The 27,273-nt window shown below is 39.4% G+C and overlaps 1 protein-coding gene across 1 annotated transcript in view; it reads right to left on the bottom strand.

The window, feature by feature from the left end:
* SNAPC3 (small nuclear RNA activating complex polypeptide 3) overlaps window positions 1–7,094 on the bottom strand; it is a 32,833-nt gene extending 25,739 nt beyond the window's left edge. Inside the window, exons 1-2 of the mRNA XM_072656037.1 lie at window positions 5,650–7,094; window positions 4,341–4,418 (exon numbers count right to left, since the gene is read on the bottom strand). Coding sequence (XP_072512138.1) covers window positions 4,341–4,418; window positions 5,650–5,930 — 359 coding nt within the window. The 5' untranslated portion in view covers window positions 5,931–7,094. The remainder of the gene's footprint in view (window positions 1–4,340; window positions 4,419–5,649) is intronic.
* Between the last annotated feature and the right edge of the window lie 20,179 nt (window positions 7,095–27,273).

Consider the following 27,273-nt stretch of genomic DNA (forward strand, 5'->3'; position numbering starts at 1 on the left):
ACACCATATACCAAGATGAGCTCCAAACGGACACGTGATTTAGACATAAAGGATAGTATCATAAATAAATCAGGAACATGGAAATTACCTGTCAGATTTATGGATAGGGGAAGGGTCATGACTGAACACGAGATAGACAGCTTCACAGAAGGTAAAATGGACAATTTTGATTACATGAAATTTTAAAAAAGTTTTTCCAATTCAGTTAAATTAGCTGAAAAGCAGCAAATGGAAAGGGGGGGGGGAATTTTGTACCACGTTTCTCTGGAAAAGCTCTCATTTCTTATATATCTAAGGAACTGGGTCAAATTTATAACAATAAGAACCATTCCCCAATTGATAAATGCTTAAAGGATATGAAGCAAACAGTTTTTAGAGGAAGAAATACATGATACCAATATCTATGTGAAAAAATGCTGAAATAATTGCACTAATAAATGTAAATTGAAACAACTTTGAGGCAGTAATGTGCTCCTATTACATTGGCTAGGTTGACAAAAGGAAGATGACAAATGCCGGAGAAGATGGAGGTAAAAGGTATTTTAATGTACTGCTGGTGAGGCAGTGAACTAGTATAACCATCCTGAGAATGTTGTAATTAACTGTAAGTGTAAACTATGTAATTAACAGTAATTAAACCGCGCATAATCTTTGATCCAGCTACACCATTATGAGGTCTGTTTCCCAGAGTTCAAAGGAAAAGGACACATATATACAAAAATATTTATGGCAGCTCTTTTAGTGGCAGCAGGATTGGAAACTGTGGGGTAGTCATCATGGGGAACAGCCGAACAGTTTATCAACGTGATTGAATACTATTATTCTGTAAGAAATGATAGAGGGAATGGTTTGAGAAAAAACCTGAGAAGATTTGTATGAACTGATGCAAAGTGAAGAACCAGGAAAAGAATTTATACAGTAGCAATGATATAAAGATACACAACTCTGAAAGGTTTAGGAACTCTGATCAACAAAATGACCAATTACAATTCCAAAGGATTCACAAAACATGCCACCCACTTCTAGACTGAGAACATGTGATGGACTCAGTATAGACAGAGGCATATTCTTTGACGGACATGGCTAATGAGGAAATATTTTGTTTGCTTGTTTACAGGTTCTGTTTTTCTTGTTTTATCAATGAGTGGGAGAAGGGAAAGGAGAAAGAATTCAAAGACTGAAATTTAATTAAATATGATTTTAAATTAAAATTGAATTTTAAAAATTGTACTAAATTACACTTTTCATGTAGGAAGATGATTACTACTAGATCTAATTTAAATTATTCTTAAATCGGCAAGAAAAAAAAGCTACCACCCATGATTTGAAAAAAATCTTAACATATACATATACCATTCCAATCTCAGTTTCTCTTTGGGTAAGTTCATAAAGCATCACAGAAATGTAAAGTCAGAAAAAACTTTAGACATCATCTACTAACTCTTCTAAGAGTTTTACAGGTGAGGAAACTGAAGCCCAGGAAAAGGAAGCGATCTTCCGAAGATCACAGAACTAGTCGGTGGCAAAAACTCCTTTCACAAGCAACAGTGTGTTATCTTTATCAAGTGACACTTGGTCAATAATTTAAATGCTTTTCTTTAGGGGGAAGTTACTTACTTTTTTTCAAAGAGTTGGAATGAATTTTTCTCATCTCCTCATTTGACAAATAGCATACAATTGCTAAACAACTGAAGCCAGGAGCCTTTCTGTGATCCCCAACCACGGAACAAAATTAAACCAACAGGTCCATGTAAGTATGTGCTGAAGGGGAACTTAAATTTCTGTAAATTCATGTGTTTATTTTATGGCACTTATAATTAGCACAAATAGTAAAAATTAATTTCTTCTTTTCTTGGGAACCAAGATCTTCTCTTAAATGGCTAAAGCTTGAAGTTTATAGATGCTACATAGATTGCTGAGGGTAGGTAGTGAGAGCAACCTTCAGAGAGTCTCTATGCCTCCCACTCCCCCAATCCAATCCCCAATCATGTATAACTAACAATTATGTAGCCCCTTTGTTGGTCAGAGAAAATAATATTGTCTTATAATGAAATGGAGCAAATATGCATACTCAAACACTCAATTTTGGCTTGACTGTACACACATATATTTATATGAATGTACATCTATACAATATTTACTTTAGACTGAACCTGTCATTTTATTAATATAAAGAGCTCCATTATAAGGGATTTCCTCTATTAAAGTATCTCAGTATTTGCTCTGCTATAGTTTTAGAAAGCTGAGAGGAAACATAGTGTAAGAGAAAGAAAGCTAGTCTTGGCATCAAGACCTCAGTTCAAGTCCCATCTCTTTCACATATACTGGTTGTGTGACCCTGTGCCTACCCCTCAACGTCACCAAACCTCTCCTTACTTCAAGATTAAACAAACCAAGAAAACGTTTATAACAAGTATGCATCACCAAGCAAAGCAAACTTCAACACTGGCGATACCCCAAAATTCACATCTCATTCTACATCTGAGTCCACGCACGGCCTTTTCCTGGCAGCATGTTTCATCTTCAGTCCTTTGGAATCATGATTTTTCACTGCATGGGTAGGAGTTTCCTAAACCAGTAGTCACAGGTGACATCCCTACTCCCAGAAACTCCTGGGGGCTGATGGAGTTCCACATCAGCACAGGATGTTTATAGGCTGCTCTGTCAAGTTGTCTTCTCTGTGAAATTGATATCTACCCTTATAAGAAGTATGGTTTACGAGAATTATTTCTAGATCTGGAGCCAGAAAACTCTATTCAATTAAATCTCTACGGTGTGTTTGCGCAGATATGGTTTGGGGGTAAAGAGGAACAAAAGCATAGCCTCTGGCAGCTCAATGCTCTGTCCACCTTGCACTGTTCCTCTTCTTAGATATCGGTAACATTTTCAACATATGACAAAGTCTTCCAAGACCCAGTCTGGGAAAAAGAAATGTGGACTGATTCCTCTTATCAAACTCACTTCATCACAATTTATTAAAGGCATAATTTTACCCAGGTAGACCCACAGAATGGAGTTGGGGAGGGAACCCCAGGGAGGTCTAACAGGAACAAACTCTACCACAGGAAGAGGGAAAATAGCAGACTCAAGCAACCTTTTAATGACAATTGAATAATTACTAAGTTTAATTCATTTTTATTTCCTTGCCAGGCTTCAGTGTATTAGGTCAAATACTTTTCCCAGGAATTCCAAAGGTCCAACTAATTAATCGAACAATGCCCTACTACTGCAAGGTATTATATTTAGAGTGGGAGGCAGGGTAGGAAAGATACAAAGAGGTTTGACAGAAAATCTTCCTCCAAGAGCTAGCAATCTTAGGAGTTAAGTGATGATAAAAGACAGAGTGTAATTCCAGACCGCAAATTATAAGAACACTTCTGTGAGGAAGAGGTCACTATGAACTGGGAAGGTGTAAAGGAGATTATACTTCAGGGCCTTAAAAATAAGTAGTTTGGATGAGAGAGGGAAGAGTATATTCCAAGAGATAAGCAAAGAAGAGGTGGCAATAAAAAAGGCACTTTGACAGAATTATGAATAGATCAATTAAAATAGGGAGGAATAGTGAGAAATAAACCTGGAAAGGGAAATTGGGGCCAAAATATGGAGGCTCTTGAATAACATCAAACTAAGGCATATGGATTTTGTCCTCAAGGTACTGGGAACTTCTGGAAGGTTTCTGAGTAGGGAAGTGACAAGATGGAAGTAACACTGTAAAAATTAATCTGATAGCACTATGCAATATGAATGTGATGGGGGGACGGAGCAGAGACTACTTGGTGAACTTGCTAAAAATTCAAAATTTCCATTCATAACAAACTATTTGGTTATAAAATATAACTGGAGCGAAAATAACATCTCTTTCTCTATGACACAGCAATAAGGGTTGAATTAGGATGCTGGCAGTAGGAATGGAAAGAAAGATGTGAGCCATTACAAAAAAAGAAGACTCCAAAGGACTTGGTGACAGATTGGATCTGGATCTCAAAAGACTGGAGAAGTCAAGGCTGACTTTTTTTTTTTTTTAGCCCAGGTAGTACCTGTATCATTAATGAAAAAAGTCTGGAACAAGTACACAAGAGGTTTATGCTTAGAAACCTTATCATGCAAATATTTTGTATTACAGTACTGTGTGTATTAAGCTAATTATTTTTAGTTTTCAACATTTACTTCCATAAGTTTTTAATTTTCCCCCTCCCTCCCCAGAGAGCCTGCAATCTGATATAGACTTCACATGTACATTCCTATTAAACATTTTCACATTAGTCTTATTGAAGTACTGTGTGTATTAAGTAACTTTACTACATAATAAATGAACTTTTAAAAATCAAAGTCTACTATACCCCAAAGTCACTAGGCTGGTGTCTTCAGGAATGACTTCTGGATCATCCTCCTCTTCACAGTACTTCAACTTATCCAGGCTATAGATGGAAATGCAATAACTTAAAATTTTTTTTAACCAATGAGCTAACCATCCTGGTCTATTCAGGTGAAATTAAAAAGTAAGGTTAAAGAATTGTGATATCACAATAGACAACTTCATTCAATGAAATATTTTTGGTACAGTTACTGTGAAATGAACACTAGATGTAACTGGTAGGCTTAACATTCTATCCATTAAACAAACCTTCCTTAAGAAGATATTAGCTGATAACAATAACAGCTAATATCTATACAGCATTAGTACCCTATGCCAGAAACTGTGCTAACTAAGCACTTCACAAGTGTTATCTGATCCTCACGACAACCCAGGGAGAGGGGCGCTATTATTATCCCTATTTTACAGTTGAAGAAACTGAGGCAAACACAGCCTTGCCCAGGGTCACACTGCTGCCAAATGTCTGAGGCCAAATTTGAACACGACTATTTCTAGTTTTCCAATACCGTGAGTAGCAATATGAGATCAAGTCTTTTTCTTTCTCAGAAAGGTTCTTTTCTTGCAGGAACGTGAGGGAAACTGACCAAAGATACCATCAGTAAGAAGATACTAAGCAGCATTTCCACCACAAAGAAACTCTCAAAACTGGTATCTGTGATACAATGTTGCAGATTGTAGGATTCACAGAGATGACAAGAATCATGGCCAGAAGGGAACTTCAATCCAACCTCCTCATTTTAACAGAGGCAATGAGGCCCAGAGAGGTGAAAGACTTGCCCAGGGTCACCTAGGAACTGAGATCTAAACCCAGATCCACTGATTTGTCTCCCCCATTATTCGGGATCTTAATCCTTGAAGGCAGCCTCTTTCTGTAACCCCAGCGCCGAGGACAATTGCCCGGCACATAGCAGGCACTAACTAAAGGTTGACCGATCTGATTCCAATTCCAGTGCTCTTTCCATTACATTTCCGCCAGCTCCTCCCTCCCGGACTTGTCCATCATCCAAAGGTTTCCTTTATCAGCTTTTGCTACTGTTTCATGATAAGCACCTTCCTCGATAACAAAGGCAAGATTGGTCTCTGAGGTCTCTTTGAAGGATACCCCCCCCCTTTCCTTCTTCCCCACCTCTAGTTCACTCCCATCCCCCCACTGTCCTCAATGGCCTATTTCATTTACAAGCGTCCGAGGACGGTCCTAAAGAGGGGGGTGGGAAGAGGGCCTGGGCAGAGCAGGAGTTCAGACGGGGACCCTCCTGCCCGCCCTGAGCACTCACCCACACACGAGGCTCAGCTCGGCCGCCGTCTCCAGGCTGCAGCCCAGGTCTTCGGCCACGGCCGCATCTTCCTCGCCGGCTCCGGCCCCGTCCAGGCTGCTGGGCGCAGGCGGCTCCAGGGAGAAGTCACGGACCCCGAGAAGCCTCTCCTTCCACAGGTCCCCCACGGCCCGCACGAGGAAGGGTTTCGTGTTCAGCTCCGGTATCTCGTATTCTGGGAACCTGAAGCCGCCCCCACCGCTGGACGAGCAGCCGCCGTCGCCGACACCTTCCGCAGCCATGTCCGCTCTCCTCGGCTCCTTGTTCCGCAAAAGCCGCGTTCCCAACCCCTCCCCCCTCCCGCCGCCACGCCCACCTCATCCGAGGGCGCAAGGCATGGTGGGATTTGTAGTCTAGAGCAGCGCCCTCCCCTCTCCAGCACTGAGAGCTAACCGCTCAGCCGGCGGAGGAGAAGAACGAGGCACTACATTTCCCAGAAAACTCTGCTGGCCCGCCCTGCCCCGCCCCGTCAGTCCGCCGCGGAGAAAACCTAGGGAGCGTGTCCTTGGATTGCATTGTTCTCTGCATTGGGAGGAGCTGTCGGGTGGGAGCGGTTCTCAGGGTGGGCCCCGCGGCCCGCTGGGGGAATTGCGCTGGCCGACTTTGATCCCGGAAAATGCCCTCGGCTTTCCCTGTGTCATCTCTCCCCAGCTTCCCTACCCACAGACCTCTTCTTCTTGTGAAGCCTTCTAGATGTTAAAAAAATCCTCTGGGGCGGGGTCACGTTGTGTGCGTCCACCCTCGGCAGCCACCGGCCGGCCGGCTTCTAGGGAAGGCCCAGGGGACGGGGCCGGTTCCTGACTCCCCAGCTGACATCTAAGATCTAGACTTGGGAGGGTCACCCGGGCCAACCCCCTCATTGAACAGGGGATGCAGCTGCGGTCTAGAGATGTTAGCTGACTTTCCAAGGTCACAGAGTTCAGATTTAGGCTATGGGACTCCAAAGTCACCTCTGCACCACTCTCGCATCTTAGAAATAGCACCTAGTTAGCAAGAATTACAATAATTTCTCTTACACTCCCAAGATCAAGTTTCTGTCCCCAAGAGACAGGGTGGGACATCAAAACACACACAGGTCCTGCCCCGCCCCCCGCCTCCCAGAAGGCATATTTCAGCTGTTTGCCTAGATGCAAAAATTCCTTGTTACATCTCTTTCTCTGGGCTTCAGTTTCCCCATTTCTCATGAGAGGGTTGTTTTGTTGGCAGTGGTGGTCCTGCGTTCTGGAAGAGGACCAATGACGTCAGAAGGGTGTTGTCTTGACTCGCGAATGAATTGGATTTAAGTGAGGCAGAGCTGTCTTCTCCAGAGTCACTGGAGTACATAGTGGTAAGATATGTCATGACCCCGCACACGGATGGGAAACACAGTTTAAAAGAAGAGAAGTGAAAAATAAGAATATTAAAAGAAAAAATATGCCTACTATGAAAGCAAAACAAGCGAATTTCAAATACAGAATGTATAGGGACAGTCTAAGGATCATAGGTCTCAAAATCAATCAAGCAACATTTATTAAGTGCTTACTATGTTCCAGTCACTGATAAGCTCTGGGGATACAAAAAGAGGAAAAAGACAATCTCTCTCCTCAAGGAGTTTACAATTTGATGGGGAAGACAACTTGCAAACAAATAGATACAAGGTAAGCTATATATAGGATAAATAGGAAATAATTAAAAGAGGGAAAGCACTGGCTTCCTGAAGAAGAGGGATTTTAGTTGAGACTGAAAAAGGAAGCCAGGGAGGTCAGGAGTTGGAATGGAGGAGGGAGAACATTTCAGGCAGGAGGGTCAGTCAGGGAGACTGCTCAGAGCAGAGAGACGACAGGCAGGAGGCCATTGTGCCTGGATCAAAGAATATGTGTCAGGGAGTAAGGTGTAAGAAGACTGGAGTGGAAAGAGGAGGCTAGGTTATAAAGGACTTTAAATGCCAAATAGAACATTTTGTTTTTGTTCTTGGAGGCAATAGGAAGCCATGGGAGTTTATTGAGTAAGGTGGTGATGTGAGCAGACCTATGTTTTAGGAAATACACTTTGGTATCTGAAGGAACAATGGATCGGAATGATGAGAGAGTTGAGGCAGGCAGGCCCACCAACAGGCTATTTCTGAGTAGGGAGGGATGAGGTCCTGCATCACAATGAGCAGTGGCAGAGGAGAAAAGGATGCATATTTGAGAGATGTTGCAAAGGTAACATCAACAGACTTTAACAAAAGATTGGCTATGGGGGATGAGATGAATCCAGGATGACTTCTAGATTGCAAGCCTAAGGGACTGAGAGGATGGCATTGCTTTCAACAGTAATAGGGAAGGGGTAGCCACATGGAAGATTTGGGGGAAAGCTAATGAGTTCTGTTTTGGCCATGCTGAGGTTAAGATGTCTGTTGCAAATCCAGTTCAAGATGTCTGAAAGGCAATTGGAGATAGGAGATTGGAGGTCAGCAGAGAGATGGGAACAGGAAAGGTGGATGTGAGGGTCATCAGCAAAGAGATGTTAATTAAATCCATCGGAGCTGAGGAGATCATCAGTCAAACTAAAAGAGAGAGAGAAGACGTCCCAGAGCTGAGCAATGAAGGACACACGTGGATCACAGGCATGACTTGGATGAAAGGGAGAAGGGGGCATCTTCTGGCTGAAAGGAAAAAAGCAGGAGAAGAAATATACGACCAGACAAAAGCAGAAGAGAGGAGCTAATAAAGCCCTAAGAGAAAAGGGCTAACAAACGAGAAGAGGTTAGGGTAGTGGTGGGAGGAGAGCAGTAGGAACGTCTCGTAGTTACTGTATTGCTTTGAGCAGCACCAGGTGTTCTCTGAACTTGGACAAGTATCCATGTTCTGGTCATGGAGCCCTGCTGTTAATTAAACTTGTTTCATTGTTGCTCTTATCCCTCATTGCCAGGGCTACAATTCACTGCATGGTCTTTGGTGTGATACTGAGATCTCCCAACGCTGCCTCCCCAGCTAGGAGTGGAGCCTGACACATGTATCTAATCTGCCTCCTTGCTTGCAAGCCATTTTCCTAACTTTGAAATTAAATTTCTGTTTAATTCTTGACACTCTTGAATCCAGCCTGCTCTGTTGGGCTCTGGCCATCAGCAAATTAGAGGTCACTTGGATCCGGCTGACACTGTAAAGGAACTACCAAAGGAAAAAAAATACTCCTGCACTCGATGAATTCACAGGACAAAGCCATTAAACTTTTGAGGAACAGTTAGTACCTATATTTCACAAATTATTCTCAAAAATTGAGAAAGAAAAAACCCTACCAGAATCCTTTTATGAGACCAACATAGTCTTAATATCTAAGCTGGGGACAGATAAAACACAGAAAGAAAAGTATGAGCCGATATTAAAGAACATTGATTCAAAAATTTTAAACAAAATTCTTTTAAACAGATTACAATGATTTATCCAAGAAATCATTCATTATGATCAAGTAGAAATTTCAACCAGGTGTGTAGATTATTTAACATTAGGAAAACAATTAATTTAGTTAATCATATTAAAAACCATCTAAAGCCACATGATCATCTTAATAGATTCAGAAGAAGCCTCTGACAAAGTAAAACACCCTTTTATGTGAAAAACTCTACAAAGTATAGGCATATAGGGGTCTTTTTAAAATATCATTAAAAAATTTATCTAAACACAAAAGTTTCCATCATATCTAATGGGGATATACGAGAATCTTTTCCAATAAATACAGAAGTGAAGAAGGGATGCCCACTCTCCCCACTATTATATACTTCTAGAAATGCTGGCAGTAGCAAGAGAAAGTAAAGATAGGTGAGGAGAAGATAAAAGTATCCTTGCTCACTGATGATATTATGGTTTGCTGAGGTAAAACTCAGGGAATCAGTAAAGATACTAATTGAGACAATAGCTTCAGCAAATTTGTAGGTTACAAAATAAGTCCTCAAAAATCAACAGCATTTCCATAAAATAATAACAAAACACAAGAAGCAATAATAAAAAGGAAAAATCCCATTCTTAATAACTAAAAAACGCACAAAATATCTAAGGATCAACTTCCCAAAGCACACAAAAGACTTGTATAGATTCAGTTACAAAGCACTCCTTAAAGAATTAAAAAATAGCCTAAATAACTATAAGAATATTAAATACCTGTGTCTAGGCCATGCCAATATAATAAAAATGACAATTACTATCAAGATTAATTTGTACTTTTAATGTTAGTATCAATCAAATTATCAAGAGGCTATTTTACAGAGCTTGATAAAATAAAAAAATTCATTTGGAAAAACAAAAGATCTAGAATATTAAGGGAATGATGAAAAGTTCTAGAAGTAGCACTTCTAGACCTCAAATAATATGATGAAGCAGCAGTCATCAAAACTATTTGGTACTGACTAAAGAAGAGATCGTTGGAACAGACTAGATAAGGGAGATTCAGAAAAAATAGAATTTCAATAACACAGTATTTGATAAAATGGAAAACATAACTTATCTATAGAAAAACTCCCTATTTGATAAAAATTGCTGGGAAAATAGGAAAACACTATGGCAGAAATTAAGCTTAGACCAACAGCCCATACTACAACACATTTTAAATGGATACATGACCTTAACATAAAAGATCATGCTATTAAAAAATTAGAAAAGAAACAGATCATGTAACTTTTATAGCTATGGATAAAAGATGCATTCTTAATCAAACAAGAGATGGAACCAATTATAAAAGATAAAATGGATAGCTTTGATGACTTGAAACAGAAAAGTCTTAGAAGAACTGAGGTGGCTCTACAGAAAATCTAGTTAGCAGTAAAATGCAAAGCAGTACCAAGGTTCTAGCAAGCTGTAAAATGGAGTTAATCAGTGTCATTTTTTTCAAATTATTTTAATTATTGAATGTACAATTTTTATTATACAAATAAAGAGTTTTAAAACCTGAAAGAAAAGAAACTGAAAAGCCTCTGCGTAGAAAATATTAATGCATCTAGAATAAGAAGGGAATAGTTGAATGTAAAAAAAACTTCATATCAGATTTCTCTGATAAGAGTCTGGTATGAAAGATTTATAAATAATTAATATGTATATACATATATGTATATATGTATATTTTATGTATGTAGGTATGTATAGGGGAGCTAGGTGGCACAGTGGATAGAATGCCAAGCCTAGAGTCAAGAAGATTCATCTTCATGAGTTCAAATCTAGTCTCAGACACTTACTAGCTGTGTGGTCCTGGGCAAGTCACTTAACCCTATTTGCCTCATTTTCCTCAGCTGTAAAATGAGCTGAGGAAGGAAATGGCAAACCACTCTAGTATCTTTGCCAAGAGAACTCCAAATGGAGTCACAAAGAGTTGGACATGACTGAGAAATGACTGAACAACATATCTACGGTACATATTTGTGTGTAAGTGTATTAGCCATTTCCCAAAATATAATGAAGTGATATCAACAAATATTTCTCAAAAGAACTGCAAAATATTCATGACCACATGAAAAAAAATGCTCCAAATCATTCACAATAAGAGAAATGCAAATCAGCATAACTCTGAGGTTTCACCTCACACTCTGTAAATTGACAAAAATGACAAAAAAAAAATGGCAGTAAATGTTGGCAGGAGTAAGAGAAGATAGGCATAATAACGTTGTTGGTAGAGCTGTGAAATGGCACAACTACTTTGGAAAGCAATTTGGAATTACGCAAATTAAGTGACTAAAATGTCCATGCTCTCTGAACCAGTGATTCCCTTATTAGGCTTATATCCCAAGGAAGTTATTAATATCAATAAGGAAAAAATCTCCATATACTCCCAAATATTTATAGCATTGCTTTTTGTGATAGCTAAGAATTGGAAACAAAGTAAATGCCCATCAATTTTTGAAAGGCCAATTGTGATATATGAATGTAATGGAATACTTTTTTAAAAAATTTATTTATTTAACTTTTCAACATTCATTTCCACAAAATTTTGGGTTCCAAATTTTCTCCCCATTTGTCCCCTCCCCCCACCCCAAAGCCCTGAGCATTCTAATCACCCCTATCACCAATCTACCCTCTCTTCTAACATCCCTCCCTTCCCTTATCTCCATCTTCTCTTTTGTCCTGTGGGGCAAGATAACTTTCTATACCCCATTACCTGTATTTCTTATTTCCTAGTTGCAAGAACAATACTCAACAGTTGTTTCTACAACTTTGATTTCCAACTTCTCTTCATCCCTCCCTCCCCACCCATTCCCTTTGGGAAGGCAAGCAATTCAATATAGGCCATATCTGTGCAGTTTTGCAAATGATTTCCATAATAGTTGTGTTGTGTAAGACTAACTATATTTCCCTCCATCCTAACCTGCCCCTCATTGCTTCCGTTCTTTCTTTGGATCCTGTCCCGCCCCAAGAGTGTTGACTTCAAATTGCTCCCTCCTCCCACTGCCCTCCCTTCCATCATCCCCCCCCACCCTGCTTATCCCCTTCTCCTCCACTTTCCTGTATTGTAAGAGGTTTTCATACCAAAATGAGTGTCCATTTTATTGCTTTCTTTAATCGAATGTGATGAGAGTAAGTTTCATGTTTTTTCTCTCATCTCCCCTCTTTCTCCCTCCACTGAAAAGTCTTTTATTTGCCTCATTTATGAGAGATAATCTACCCCTTTCCATTTCTTCCTTTCTCCTCCCAATATATTTCTCTCTTGCCGCTTAATTTCATTTTTTTAAGATATGATCACATCCTATTCAATTCACCCTATGCTCTGTGTGTGTATGTGTGTATGTGTGTGTGTGTATGTGTGTGTATGTGTGTGTAATCCCACCAACTACCCAGATACTGAAAAGTTTCAAGAGTTACAAATATTGTCTTTCCATGTAGGAATGTAAAACAGTTCAACTTTAGTAAGTCCCTTATGATTTCTCTTTACTGTTTACCCTTTCATGCTTCTCTTGATTCTTGTGCTTGAAGGCCAATTTTCTTTTCAGCTCTGGTCTTTTCATCAAGAATACTTGAAAGTCCTCTATTTCACTGAAAGACCATTTTTCCCCCTGAAGTATTATACTCAGTTTTTCTGGGTAGGTGATTCTTGGTTTTAGTCCTAGTTCCTTTGACTTCTGGAATATCATATTCCACACCCTTGGATCCCTTAATGTAGAAGCTGCTAGATCTTGTGTTATCATGATTGCATTTCCACAATACTTGAATTGTTTCTTTCTAGCTGCTTGCAATATTTTCTCCTTGATCTGGGAACTCTGGAATTTGGCCACCATGTTCCTAAGAGTTTCTCTTTTTGGATCTCTTTCAAGAAGTGATCAGTGGATTCTTTCAATATTTATTTTACCCTCTGGTTCTAGAATCTCAGGGCAGTTTTCCTTGATAATTTCATGAAAGATGATACCTAGGCTCTATTTTTGATCATGGCTTTCAGGTAGTCCCATAATTTTTAAATTGTTTCTCCTGGATCTATTTTCCAGGTCAGTTGTTTTTCCAAGGAGATATTTCACATTATCTTCCATTTTTTCATTCCTTTGATTTTGTTTTGTGATTTCTTGGTTTCTCATAAAGTCATTAGCCTCCATCTGTTCCATTCTAATTTTGAAAGAACTATTTTCTTCAGTGAGCTTTTGAATCTCTTTTTCCATTTGGCTAATTCTGCTTTTGAAAGCATTCTTCTCCTCATTGGCTTTTTGAACTTCTTTTGCCAATTGAGTTAGCCTATTTTTCAAGGTATTATTTTCTTCAGCATTTTTTTGGGTCTCCTTTAGCAAGGTATTGACCCGCTTTTCTTGCATCTCTCTCATTTCTCTTCCCAGTTTTTCCTCCACCTCTCTAACTTGATTTTCAAAATCCTTTTGGAGCTCTTTCATGGCCTGAGCCCATTGAATATTCATTTTGGATGTTTGGGATACAGAAGCCTTGACTTTTATGTCTTTCCCTGATGTTAAACATTGTTTTTCCTCGTCAGAAAGGATGGGAGGAGATATCTATTCACCAAGAAAGTAACCTTCTATGGTCTTATTTTTTTTCCCTTTTTTTGGGCATTTTCCCAACTAGTTACCTGACTTTCGGGTCCTTTGTCAAGAGTAGGGTATACTCTGGGGGCCTGTAAAATATCAGTTCCTCCAAGGTGGCATAATCAGTTGTGTACTGGTCTGGGCATAGGAAAGGATTTTTGTGCCCAGAATCTTAGCAGAGTTTCCTCTCTACAGGCACCTGACCTCCAGTTCTACCAAGCTAGCACTGGGGGGTGGGGGGTGGGTGGAATTCAGTCAAGCTGTGGGGGCAGGGCCACCATTCAGTGTGAGACAAAGACCAGCTCCCTCAGTGCCCCCAGGGATTTTTACGATCCAGCAATGGTCTCAGGCTGCTGTAGGGGCTGCTGTGAGAACTCCTGCTGCCTGCCTGATGTGGCCTCTGTGGGCCACTGCCTGAGGCTAGAGCTATGGGAAGGCCCTTCTCCCTTCCTGGCCAACTGAAAAAACCCCCATCACTGACCTTTGGCGCCTGTGGGTTGAGGGATCTGCAGACCCTCTGCTGCTGCGACTGGGGGGTCTAAGACTGGAGATTCCACCCTGAAGGGCTGTTCATGAGCCGCATCGTGAGGCCAAGGCTGGGCTGGGTTCAGTGCTCTGCTCCATGTCTTGTGCATCTGATGTTTCCCGTGGGCCTTTCACATCACCCTGGGCTGGAAATCTCTTCCACTCTGTTGTTCTCCACTTCTGCTGCTCCAAAATTTGTTGAGAGTCCCTTTCTACAGGTATTTTATGGGCTGTGTGGGGAGACCCTGCGTATGTGTGTCTTTCTACTCTGCCATCTTGGCTCCCCTGCCCCCCCCAATACTTCCATGATATAAGAAATGATGTATGATGAATACAGAAAAACATGGAAAGATCTGTATGAACAGATGCAAAACGAAGTAAGCAGAGCCAAGGAAACAACATACCTCACAACTACAATTTAAATTGAAATTACAACACCACGAAATTAAAGTAAATGTAACAAGTTTATAAAAATCAAGGGAGAATCAAATGAAGAGCTATGAGAAGAAATCCCCAACTTATGCTTTCATGGAGGTGGGAGGTCCACAGATGTCACATATTGCACGTTTTCAGACTTTCAAAATGTATTGATCAGCTGTGCTTACATTTTTCTCTGTCTAAAAAGAATCCTATTTGTCATATGGGATGGCTCTCAGGAAGGGGAGGGAGAGGGATACATGGTATATTACAGTGTTGTAAGAAACAGAAAACACCAAGAAAATTTTTAAAGAGAGGAAAAAATGGGAAAAAGATTTTTTTTAAATCAACTCTCTCCGGAAGTCACCATATTGACCCATGAAACAGAGAAAAATGAACAGCCAAGTAAATAAAGGAGAATTTCAACAAAAGCTCTGGCTTGAACTCAACAAGTAGCAAGTGTTGCAGTGAAATAAACCTCTTGTCTAGAAAAGAAGCAGTAAAAACAAAACAAAAAACCTACCAAGCCTTGAGTCTTGTTTCAGATTTCTTATTATGATTGATTTTGAACAGACATAAAAACATTAACATGTTCTATGGAGAACTGTTACTTGAAACACAAATCATAAAGAAAAATGGTACATGATGTTAAAGTTAGACCTTACCAGAAACAGTTGTATCACTTTTGTCTTCTTGAGACAATACATAGGACTGAAAGAACACCCACAGTTAACCTTTTGCCTTGAGTCTCTGAGCTTATATGCTCAAGTTTGAGTCTAAACAACTGGAAGGAGACCATAAGAGCAGCTCAGGCTACTGATCTAGACTGTCCTTGACAGGCTGGGAAGTGTCTGGCCCCTTTTACCATTGTATGTATACTTCAGAACCCAGTGTATTCAAATAATAAAGTAAAACAGTTCAATTTGTATACTGCAGTTTACTAAGAAAAAAACAACAGAGTAGGATTAATCTCAAAAAACTATAAGAAGTATGCATTTAAAATTTTTATAATAGCTGCCAGAGTTAAAATGGCTGTTGTCATTGGCTTTGCAAAGGCCAACTATCTTGTGATGGTTTTGTTATTCTAAGAAAAAAGTTCACCCACTGAAACAGATATTCTCCCTAAAATATGTCCGACAAATGGAGGTTTTACCCAAATGTTACAGCTAACAGAGGGAAGTCCTAACTCAAATGCTATGGTTAACAAATAGAGGGCCTGTCCCTCCTGCTCCCCATTTTCAGAGTTGAGGTTATCTCAACAACCTTGTATAGCGCAGAGTCCAGGATTCACGGCTTAGGAAAGAGACCGGTAAAGTCATTCAGCAGCAGCTGAACCAGCTGTCCAGGGTAGACAACATGAGTGGCTGGCTCAGAGGTCTCTTGCTCTGGTCTTAGCAATGTTGGTCCAAACACAATACCCAAGTTGTGAGGGGTCATTCAGTTCTTGTCTGCATGTACAATCACCCTGGGGATCAAAGTCAGAGAGTAACATGTATCACTCTTCACATTACATAAGCATAAGTCACTTTGGGGTGGGAGAGATAAAGGAAGAAAGGAAGGAGGAGGAAGGAAGAGAAATGGAAGCTGTAACTTTTCCTTATGTCTCTAGTCCTGTTTCCCCTCTTGTCCTTGACATCTATTGACCTTTGCTGATGAAATAAATAAATGAGATAAATGATAAAAAAAAGTTACAGTAGGCATGCTCATCAGGACAAATAATTTGCTGTTAAGTTCCTGTCGCTATATATGTCACAATTATTTTGACAGGCTCCATCTTTTTCAGATATTCAGCAGGTGAACTTGCATCAAAGTATTCACAGCTGATATATTTTCATAAAATTCTTCATGAATTTTGAGCTTTTGAACACTCTCTTTTGTACAAAAACAATGATATAATACAGTATAATAATATATACAATACAATATGTATAATAGACTATATATTATTATACTGTATTATATCATTGTTTTTGTATTTCTGTATTGTATTATATTATGTTATGTTATATATAAATGTATAACTATGTATAATTACATATAATATGATATAATACAATACAATATGATATAATACAATATCCTATATAATAGAATTGTATTATATTGTATTATATCATATTATATGTAATTCTATATAGTTGTATATTAATATAACATAATATAATATTTTTAATATATAAGGTTTTATAATATAATATCAGAATAAAAGATAATAAAGTACAACTCCCCTTCAGAAAGTCAGGAACCAGAGGTAATACTCTGTAGGTATTTCAAGCTTCTGGATTTATTTCTCATACCTTTCATTCCAGTTCTCTTGTAGCTCAAACCATTAGGCCTGTAAAGCACCAAGTGAGGCCAAGATGGAAGGTAAAGGCCTTAGTCAGGCTCTGGCTAAAATAGTTGCAGTATTCTCAAGGGTCAACTCATTGTATAATATATTTTGAGTCCTTTCACCATCATGGTATTATTCTGAAAAATCTGTTTATAACCCCTGGGCCAAAGGTTCTTTACTTGCACAAGTCTTCTAGGTTAACTTTGGAGGTAGCCTGTGCCAGGAAAGTCAAATCACCACCACCACCATCACCACCACCATGATTACCATGTCCCTTTAGGGGTCAAGACTTTGAGTTGAGGAGTTTTGAAAATAGTACTGCCTTCAAACCAAGCTTGTTTCCAGTTCAATCATCCACTTCCATGGCTTTCCACAGCAATCACTGAAGAAAGAAATCTTTGTGGAAAGAGGACCCACCTTCCTTATCACCATTATTAGCAACAACTGCTGACCGACCACCATCAGTTGACAAATAGACACAAAAGCTCTGAGAATGGCAGCCCTCCCTAGAAAGTCAAGTCTCTCTCCTCCTTCAGAGATGGGTATAATTTCTATGATTTCCAAGGTGGGGATCCAGCAAGGGAGAAAAACAAGGTGTAATCTTTCCCTTATTTTTTTCTGATCATTTTGCTGCAGCTTTTTTCAGCTCTCGGAAAGTGATGGTCATTCTTAACAAGCCTTGCTCTCTGTCCTTTGGAGTTGAATAACTCCCCTCCTACTATAAATCAACAACTCTCCAGCAGATGGCGCAGATTGTCTTCTACTGGAGACCATTCAGAGAGTGTTCAAGTCATGACTCCATTTGGGGTTTTCTTGGCAAAGATACTGGAGGGGTTCTCCATATCCTTTTCCAGCTTATTTTACAGATGAGGAAACTGAGGCAAACAGGGTTAAGTGACTTCCCAGGGTCACACATCTAGTAAGTGTCTGAGGCCAGATTTGAATTCACAAAGATGGGTCTTCCTGAATTCCTGAATGAGCCTGGCACTCATCCACTGTGTGGCCATAAGTGTCTGAGACCCAGTCTGAATTCAGGTCTTCCTGACTCCAAGACCAGCACTCTGTTCACTATGCCACCTATCTCTTTAGCAATTGGCAGATGTAGACCCCCTCACCTGGATGACCTTGGGGTCAGACACCTTTTTGTGCACCTGTGTCTCATAGCTCCTTCTTCTCTGAGGGTGCTATGGGAATATTTTCCTTTGGTGTGATTCCAACAAGTTTGTATTTTCTATCCCCAGCTGGTTTATTTTTTTTTAACCCAAGTTAAAGACAGTTTTAAAACATTTTACGTTCTTAAAATATTTTATTTATCTTTTGTTTTTATATCATAGTCATTTTGAGGAGAAAAAAATCTCTTACTACACCAGGTTGAAACCTTCCTTATGACAAAGAAAAACAATTACAGACAAACACATGGCATAGTAAGAGTGTCTGACAATGTTTACAGTAGTCTGCTCTGGAAGTTTCCTTGCTTCTTTGTGGTCAGGCATACTTCCTTATTTGTTTCTGGGACCACAATTGGTTTTTCAAGTACTCAAATAAAAGACTTCACATTTATGCTTGTTAAGTTTTGTTTTATTAGCTCAGTCTTCCCATTCAGCTTGTTGGATCCTTTGAATCCTGAGTCATCCAATATTATTAGCTATGCCTTCCACCTTTGTTGTCACCTGGAGATTTGATAGGTATGTTATCCAAGTGATAAAAATACTACATGGTAAAAAGGCAAATGGACATTTCTAGAACCCTGCACTTCTAGATAATTTAGGGTAACTCAAGGGTCCCCAGATATAGAGATTGAAGGGTAGTACCTGGGAAATCCCATTCCCTTACTGAATTGGCTTTCAGGAGGGGACATGGCAGACTCAGTTTGGGACCACACTGGTATGTCAGGTGTCACCCCCCACGGATGTGCAGAGGCTACTTCATACAGGCTCTCAAGAGCAGAATGTTAAATGTTCAGGAAATTAGAAAGCACTACAAACAAGGGCTTGATTGTTTAAAAAAACAATGGAGAAAATGTTAGTAACGATTATCTGCTGCTGCAGTCTTGAGTCTGCCATGGCACAATTCCTATTTCTCTCTTCTCTTTCTCCTAGACAGAATTCCCAATGTAATCCTTACTTGGAAACCTCTGTTCTTTCAGGTCTGAGGGCTGATCTCTACTTAACTTTTCTCTTTTCCCAAACTGTAAAAAACTACACAAATTCAAGGGTTTGGGTTTTTTTTTTTTGGTGGTCTGCTTACTAGAAATTGATACAATTATATCAACAGATGCAGAAAAAAAGCTAGAAAACCTAGGAATAAATGGACCTTTCCTTAAAATGATATTGTATCTCTAAAGCCAAGAAATAGCATTACATGTAGCTGAGATAAATTAGAATCCTTTCCTATAAAATCAGGGTGAAACAAGAATGTTCATTATCACTTTCATTAGACATTGTACTAGAAATCCTAGATATAGCAATGAGACAAAGCAAAGAAACTGAAAGGATAAACATAGAGAAAGAAGAAACAAAATAATGTCTTTTGCAGATGGTATGGTGGTTACTTAAAGAGCTCTAAAGAGGGAACTAAAAACTAATTGAACTAATAACATTAGTAAATTTGCAGGATATAGACCAATCTGCACAAGTCACTAGCATTTTTGTAAAATACCATATTTTATTTTATATAATTTCATATATATTCAAATAATACCATATTTTGTATAATACCATATAATAATACATTATTATATAATAATGATCATCAGGAGGAGATCAAAAGGGAAATTCCATTTGAAGTAATTATTGATAGCATAAAATGCTTGGGAGTCTATCTTCCAAGACACACCCAGAACTATAAGAACTCAATTATAAAATCCTCTTCACACAGATAATGGCAGAATTAAATAACTGGAGAAATACTGATTTCTCATGGGAAGACTGGGTCAAAGTAATAAAAATGACAATAGTATCTAAACTCATTTATTTTTTCATGTCATAACAGTCAAAATACCACAAGAGCACTTTATAGAAGTATGATAATGTAATTTACATGGAGGCTAAAAAAATGCCAAGACTCTTAAGGGAAATAATGAAAAAAATGTCAGAACTCGGGGGCCTAGAAGTGCCAGATCTCAAACTATTCTATAAATCAAACTATGCCACAAAGCAAAACTCAAAACATTTTGGTACTGGTTAAAAAATATATTGATGAGTGGTGTCGATCAGGTGCACCACATACGAACGCAAATCAATATAATAATATATAATAATATAATAAATATAGTAATCTAGTATTCAAACAAACATGAGCTATTGAGTTAAAAACTCACGATTTGACAAAAACTGTTGGGAAAATTGTATTTACTTTATTTTGTAAATTTACAAAAATTTATTTTGTATTTATTTATCTGGTACCTGTCATTAGTATCAGTCATTTGTACTTGTTGATTAATTGACCAACCACACTGTCAGTGAAAGCTGCTGATAAACAAATGTTATAGCAATTCAATTCAATTCAATTCAACATGCTTTTATTCAGAGCCTACTATGTGCCAGATGCCACACAGAAGGACAAAAATGTTCTTTCCAGTCGGGAGTGGTGGGAAAACAATATGTACACAGATAAATAAATTTAAAATTTGCCAAATAAATACAATATAATTTGGAGGAGTAGCCTTAAGGGAATGTGGCCAGAGGAGGTAAGAAACCAGAAAAATGTCTAGTAAGGGAAATGTCGCAGCGAATTCCTGGAAGCATTGGAATTTTAAAGCTTTATCCAAATTTAAAATGAAAAGCTTTTTTTTTTTCTTTTCCTATTTGAGTCATCTAGGTGGCATAGGGGAATAGGCTCCCAGGTCTAGTGTCAGGAAGACTTAATTCACTGTATCACTAAGATGTTGGCAAACAATGGGGAGACTTTCAAGGGAGCAAAGATCAAATTTAGGCCTTCTTGGATGAAAATAACCTTTTGATATGGGATAGTGATGGAGTGCTGAACTTGGAGTCAGAAAGACCTAAGTTTAGATCCTGCCTCACACGTACTAGCTATGTGACCCTGGGTAAGTCACCTGCAACTTCAGATTCCTCATCTGTAAAATGGGAATAACCATACCACTTACCTCACAGGGTTGTTATGAACCCCAAATAAGAAAACAAGAGAATTATGCAAACTTGAAAAACCTATATGAATGCTAGCTATTTTATAACTAACAATCTTTTTTGAGTAACTAGAATCTGAATATTAGAAGTGACAGTCAATATTTTTTTCCCTCAGGAAAATAACCTACCTCTCAGGGTTATTGTGAGGATCAAATGAGGTAATTATTATTAAGTGTTAGCACAGTGCAGGCTTAGCACAGTAAGCTCTATATAAATGTTAGCTACTATTACTATTGCTACTACCATCACCACCACCACCACCACCATTACTACTACTACTACTACTACTACTGCTAAGAAAACATGTTCTGAGAGGGAAGAAAAGTAGAGGCAGGTCAGGCTGCTAAAGAGATGCCAGCATGGAAGCACTTAGATATATTTTTGTATATTTTGCATTTTCTTACCTACTTACACTTTGTTTTCCTCTAAGACTATAAGCTCTTTGAGGACCAGGCCTGTTTCACTTTTGTCATTGTGTCCCTAGTGCTTGATACAGAGTTGCGCATATAGGTGCTCAATAGTATCTGGTCTTCACTAGCTCCTTGTACAGAGGTTCTTAATCTAGGATACCTGGATAGATTTCAGGGGACCATGAACTTGGATGGACAAAGAAAAAAATGAAACCTTTGTTTTTAGTAACCTGTAAGTAAACTTCAGCATTTCCTTCAGTTGCGAATTTAAAGAAACAACAAACCATTGTTTTGAGAAGGGGACCATAGGCTTCATCAGACTACCAAAGGGGTCTATGACACCAAAATGTTAAGAGCCCTTATTCTTATAGTGCCTGTCAGTCATAAGCAGGAGCAGCTCTGCTGGGACTGTGTATCAGAGGTGAGCATCAGGGGTGTCACGTCCAGTGGGACAGGAGTAGGTATTTCATCCAGACTGGTGCTGGCTTTAGTGCTGCAGTTCCCTGGTCAGACCTGCCTAGCCCCTGTGTGTACATTGGAAAGAGAAAACAAGAGAACCTCTGAGAAGTCTGTGGCAGTTCTGCTGTGGTGGTCTGTGGTTTTCCTTCCTGTCTTCCCCGGTGTTCTTGTGGGTGGCCTTGTGGCTGTGCCTTCAGGGAGAGCAGTAAGTCTTGAGCTTACGTGGTGTGTTTGTGTTTACCCTGGGGACTTGAGCTGTGTATGATCAAGTCCTGTGCTGCTTGGGAGCCTACACACGTTCAAGAGGGAGTCTGAGTAGTGGTACAGTACTCCACCTTAGAAATGCGTAGAACTGAGTTCAGTTACCTATGGCAGGGCAAGATTGTCTGGAGATGGACCTCTTTCATGGGCTATGATAGTACTTCAGGATTTCTCTGCCCGAATACAAAGGTGCCAACACATCTTCTGGATCTTCCTTTCTCCCTCTTCCTTGGCTGAGTGTACTCCATGCTCCCAGCCCTCCTCCACCCCCAAACTTTGCCTTTCTTTTTTTCTGCTTATGGAATCCAGGATACATGCTTTATGTTTTCTTTTGAAATGCTTGAATGCTCCTCAATGCTTACTTTGTGTTCCAGTGAATTCCTCTACTTCAAGGACTCCCTCCTCTGCCTTTTTGTTCACTGCTTTGCCCCCTTCCCGAGCTCTTCCTGGTCCCCCCTTTGCACCCTTCCTGAGCCCTTCCTGGTCCCCTCTCTAGCTCCGGGTCCATAGTCAAACTCAAAGGGGATGAAGATATTGCTCTTTCTTTACTTTCTAAGAGGATGGAGGAGGGTGTGTGGCATTGCTGCGTTCACTTTCCAGTAACTGACCAAGCCAAAACACCTTCTCTGGCCCCCTCTCCCCTGCATTTGTAAACTCCTTCTGTAAGAATTTACAGGCCTTGAGGACGGAGACTGTCTTTGCTTTTCCCTTTGTGTACCTAGCACGTAGTAGAGTGTTGGGCAACTGGTAATTTATTCATTCTTTCATCCATGGTTGTGGGCGGTGCTCAAGGAGGACTAGCACCTCGGGTGTGAGGACTGCTGAGTCCTTTTCAGGGCTGCTCAATTGCCTTTTCACCTGCCATCTAGCTCTGACCTGTGGCTCTAAGAATCTGTAGCATGTGCAGTGGCCACATCCCAGTAAAACATTCTCTGTAGTCAGGCAAAACCAGGTTGAAGGGAGCCCATAGGACGCAAACCTGTTGGTGAATTAGGAGGGTGTCCAACCCACGCATGTGAAGACAACTCCCAGGCAATAAGTGAATGAGAATACTTTGTTCCAATGGCCATGAATTCACTTTCAACAAAAGCAGTGGCCCCAAGGTATGATGACTATCTAAAGACTCAGCCTCAATAGGTTAGAATGCTTCCTCCTGTGTTAAGCCAATCCACTGTGGACTGCTTTCAGAGATTTGGTATACAGCACCACATTTACTCACCGGGGCCAAAATACTTGCAAACATCAGGATTAGCTTGATGAAAATGCTGGGGAAATTCAGAAGCTACTAAATGAAAAAAAAGAACTCTACAGAGTCTACCAGCAGGATAGTTGATCCGTCTCTAAGAAGGTAGCATTTAACTTCATCAAAAGTAGAATGCCAGGTAAAGCATAGAGAGATACAAGATCCTTGGTTCATAAGAAAGCAGATGTAATTCAATTTTATGATGATAGTAACAATCCAGAGCATTTTTATGATGATGCCTCAAAGGCTATTTATGGACCAAAGACCTTTAGTACATCTTAATTATTCAGCGCTGATAAACCACACTGATCAGTGATAAGGACATGATTCTGAGAAATGGGCTGAACAATTCCATAATGTTACAAGGGCCTGTGGAAGATTATGGTGAAATTTGTTTGCCCAGATAAGTTCATCAGTATTGTAAGTCAGTTTCAATGTGGCATGCTTGCATGGGTTCTGGATAATGGGTGATGTTTTCATGTTTTCCCAGTCATGGAGTGAAGCAGCGTGCTTGCTCCCATGCTTTTTAGCATGGTAGTTTCAGGAATGTTTTCAGATGTGTTCCACAAGGATGAAAACAGTGTCTAGATCAACTGCCAACTACCACACTGATGGCAAATTATTTCACTTGAAATGGCTACCAGTCAAGACTAAAGCAGAGGAAAAGTTGGTTTATAACTTTTTGTTTACAGATAATTGTTCACTCAGTATAGTCTCTGAGGCTTAGATACAATAAAGTGTGGATCAATTCTCTGCCTCTTGTGCTAATTTTGGTCTGATAATTAACACCAAGAAAACAGAGGTTCCGTTCTCCACCAGCCAACACTGCACTATCCATATGTAGAACCATGAGTTACAGCAAATGGAGAAATTTTGAATGCTGTGGCTAAGTTCACAGGGATGTCTACATAGATAATGAGGCTGATGCCCGCGTTGCCAGAGCTAGCTCAGCATTTGGGAAACTCCAAAAGAATGTGTGTGAGAAAAGTGGCATTAGGCTGCCTACCAGACTGAAGGTCCATAGAATGGTTGTACTGACTTCATTGTTATACATGCCTGTGAAATATGGACAGTTTACCAGCGCCATGCCAGAAAACTTAATTGCTTCCATCTGGATTGTCTTAGGAAGGTTCTGAAGATCATCTAGCAAGATCAGGTACTGAACACTCATGTCTTTTCTTGAGCTAAATTGCCAGGCATTCAAACTCTACTACAGAGAGTACAACTCGGATGGGCCAACCATGTTGTTTGAATGCCAAACATACATATTCCTAAAAGACTGTTTTATAGAGAACTCACACAAGACAGATGCTCCCATGTCAGTCAGAATAAGTGATACAAGGACACTCTTAAGGTATCTGTGAAGAACTTTAGTATCAATTATGAGACATAGGAGACACTGGCACAGGATCATCCAGCAAGTTATGCTCTCAGCAAAGAAAGTTCTGTGCTCTATGAGCGAAGTAGAATTGTGGTAGCTCAGAAGTAACATGAGATGCAAAAGTTTAGAGACATCTCCCGCCCAAATGGTCCTATAGACTATTTGTGCCTGACCTGTGGTAGAACCTTCTGAGCTTGTATTAGTCTGATCAGCCACAACTGGACACACTGTATATTGACCCCGATATGTCATTTTGGTTCTCTTTGAGCACAAAGGATGAACACAACATCCCTCCATTCATTCATTCTTCCCCCAATTTAGAATGCCTTCTTCACTGTTCTTATCTATTGAAGTTCTATATCCCAGCTCATGTCCCAACTCCTTTACTAAGTCTTCCAAGGACACATAGATCTTGCCTTCCTTTGAATTCTTATTATACAGGGTGTCCCAAAAGTTGCAGTGCAGTTTAAGCTATTAAAGTTTGGAACTAAGACTTTACATAAGAGACAATGTGGTACAATAAAAATAGTGCTGGATTTGGATTTAAGAGACCTGAGTTCGAATCTCTGTTCCAGCATTGACTAGTTCTATCACCATGGGCAACCCACTTTTCCTATCTGGGGATTTCCTTGTCTCTGAAATGGATAGAATACTTATGCAACTAAACTTCTGGGGTTAATATACTAAAAGTACTTTATAAACCTTAACACCTTATAGAAATGTCAGTTACAATTAATAACATCTTGTTCTGAACTTTTTTGATGAGATTCAGATAACATGGTCCCAGGAAAAGTTATTACCCTGTTACTGCTCTTCTGCATTTTTAATACTCCAAGAGCAGTTGAATAGGTAGATAAAATTACTGCATATGAAGACAGGAATTTAACAATCTCTACGGTACATACAGAGACCAATAATTGCAAGATCATTCAAAGACAAACACAGTTCTAACAACTCAGGGTTTGGGGAAGGAGTCACAGAAGAAGGCTCTTGAGCTAAACTCTCAAGAAAGGTAAGCATTCTGAGATGCAGAGATGAGGATGGAGTGATTTTCAGGCACAAAGGGAAAAACTGAATAAATGCATGGAGGCAAGAGACAATATTGAGATGGTCTGATTTGGTTGGAATGTAAGATAAATTCAAACACTTTCACCATGCATAAAGTCATTTCATGTCAAAACATGCAGCATTGTATATTGTATGTAAAATATAATGTAAAAATAGATTTGAGACTTTATTGCTTAAGAAGGAATCTCATTTTTTATTATATTAATTGTACTCTGTATTTTATCTTTTATCTTGCAAATGAACCAATATGTGTCTCTAGGATATTTGTCATGTCCTAGATAAATTCTTTGAGGTTCACAGATGAACAAACTGAGTCTCCGAGGGATAAAGAAGGGGGGATCCATCTAATATTATCTGATTTTTCATTGACAGTTAATTGGCGCAATAGATAGAGTGTTGACTTGGAATCAAATGTTGTTCCATACCCCAATTAGCAGGAGAAATCATAACCTTCCTCAGTCTCAATTCCCTCATCTGCAAAATAGGGATAATACTAACAACTGCCTCCCAGGATTATTGTAGAATTAAAAGAAATTATATAGGTAAGGTGCTTTGCAAACCTCCAAGCATTATTAAGAAAAGCTAGTTGTCCTTATTGTTGGAGGAGTTAATCCAGACGAAGTGTCACACTCACAGGAGAACTTGACTTTCTGTCTTTTATTTTCCATGCACTCTGAAATTTCAGCTTTGGGAGGGTTGTTTTTGGAAGCATAGAGAATAACAAGGTGATCTTAGGGTACGTAGTTTTTGTTTGCTTTGGATCTTTTTGGTAAAGAACCTTCAATTCATATTTAGTCAAAGGCGCCAAGACAGGAGGAAAGCTATATTAACTGACTGGTTATACTCACAATTCAGGGAAGGCATGGTGATGGTGGCGGACTTTTGTCTACAAGTTTCCCTGCCAATGTCTGTCTTCCTCTACACGCACGGATCTCCCTCTACACAGGCCTGTTTATGAATGGACCAATCTTTTCTCACAATATAACAGTGATACAGCTTTGTCACCAATGACAGGAAGTGACACAAAATGCTCTTCTCATATTTACCTGGAGATCTCATCAGCTCCCATGCTTTAATGATAATTTCTATGCAGATGATTTCTAGATCTATATAGGTAGCCTTAGTTTCTTTCCTGAACTCTATTCCCATGCTGTCAATGAACTTTTAGATATCTCAAACCGGATGTCTGGAAGGCATTTCAAATTCAATGTCTAAAGCAAAACTTTATCTTTTCTCCTTAGATCCTTCCTTCTCCCAAACTTTCCTATTACTGTCCAGGTTACCACCATCTTCCCAGGCTCTCAACTTGGTTTCATCTGACATTTCTTACTTGTACTCATGCTCTATATTGTAAAAACTTGTCATTTGTACGTTCACAATA

Source organism: Notamacropus eugenii, chromosome 1 (genome assembly GCF_028372415.1).
Source record: "Notamacropus eugenii isolate mMacEug1 chromosome 1, mMacEug1.pri_v2, whole genome shotgun sequence".
NCBI classification, from domain to species: Eukaryota; Metazoa; Chordata; class Mammalia; order Diprotodontia; family Macropodidae; genus Notamacropus; species Notamacropus eugenii.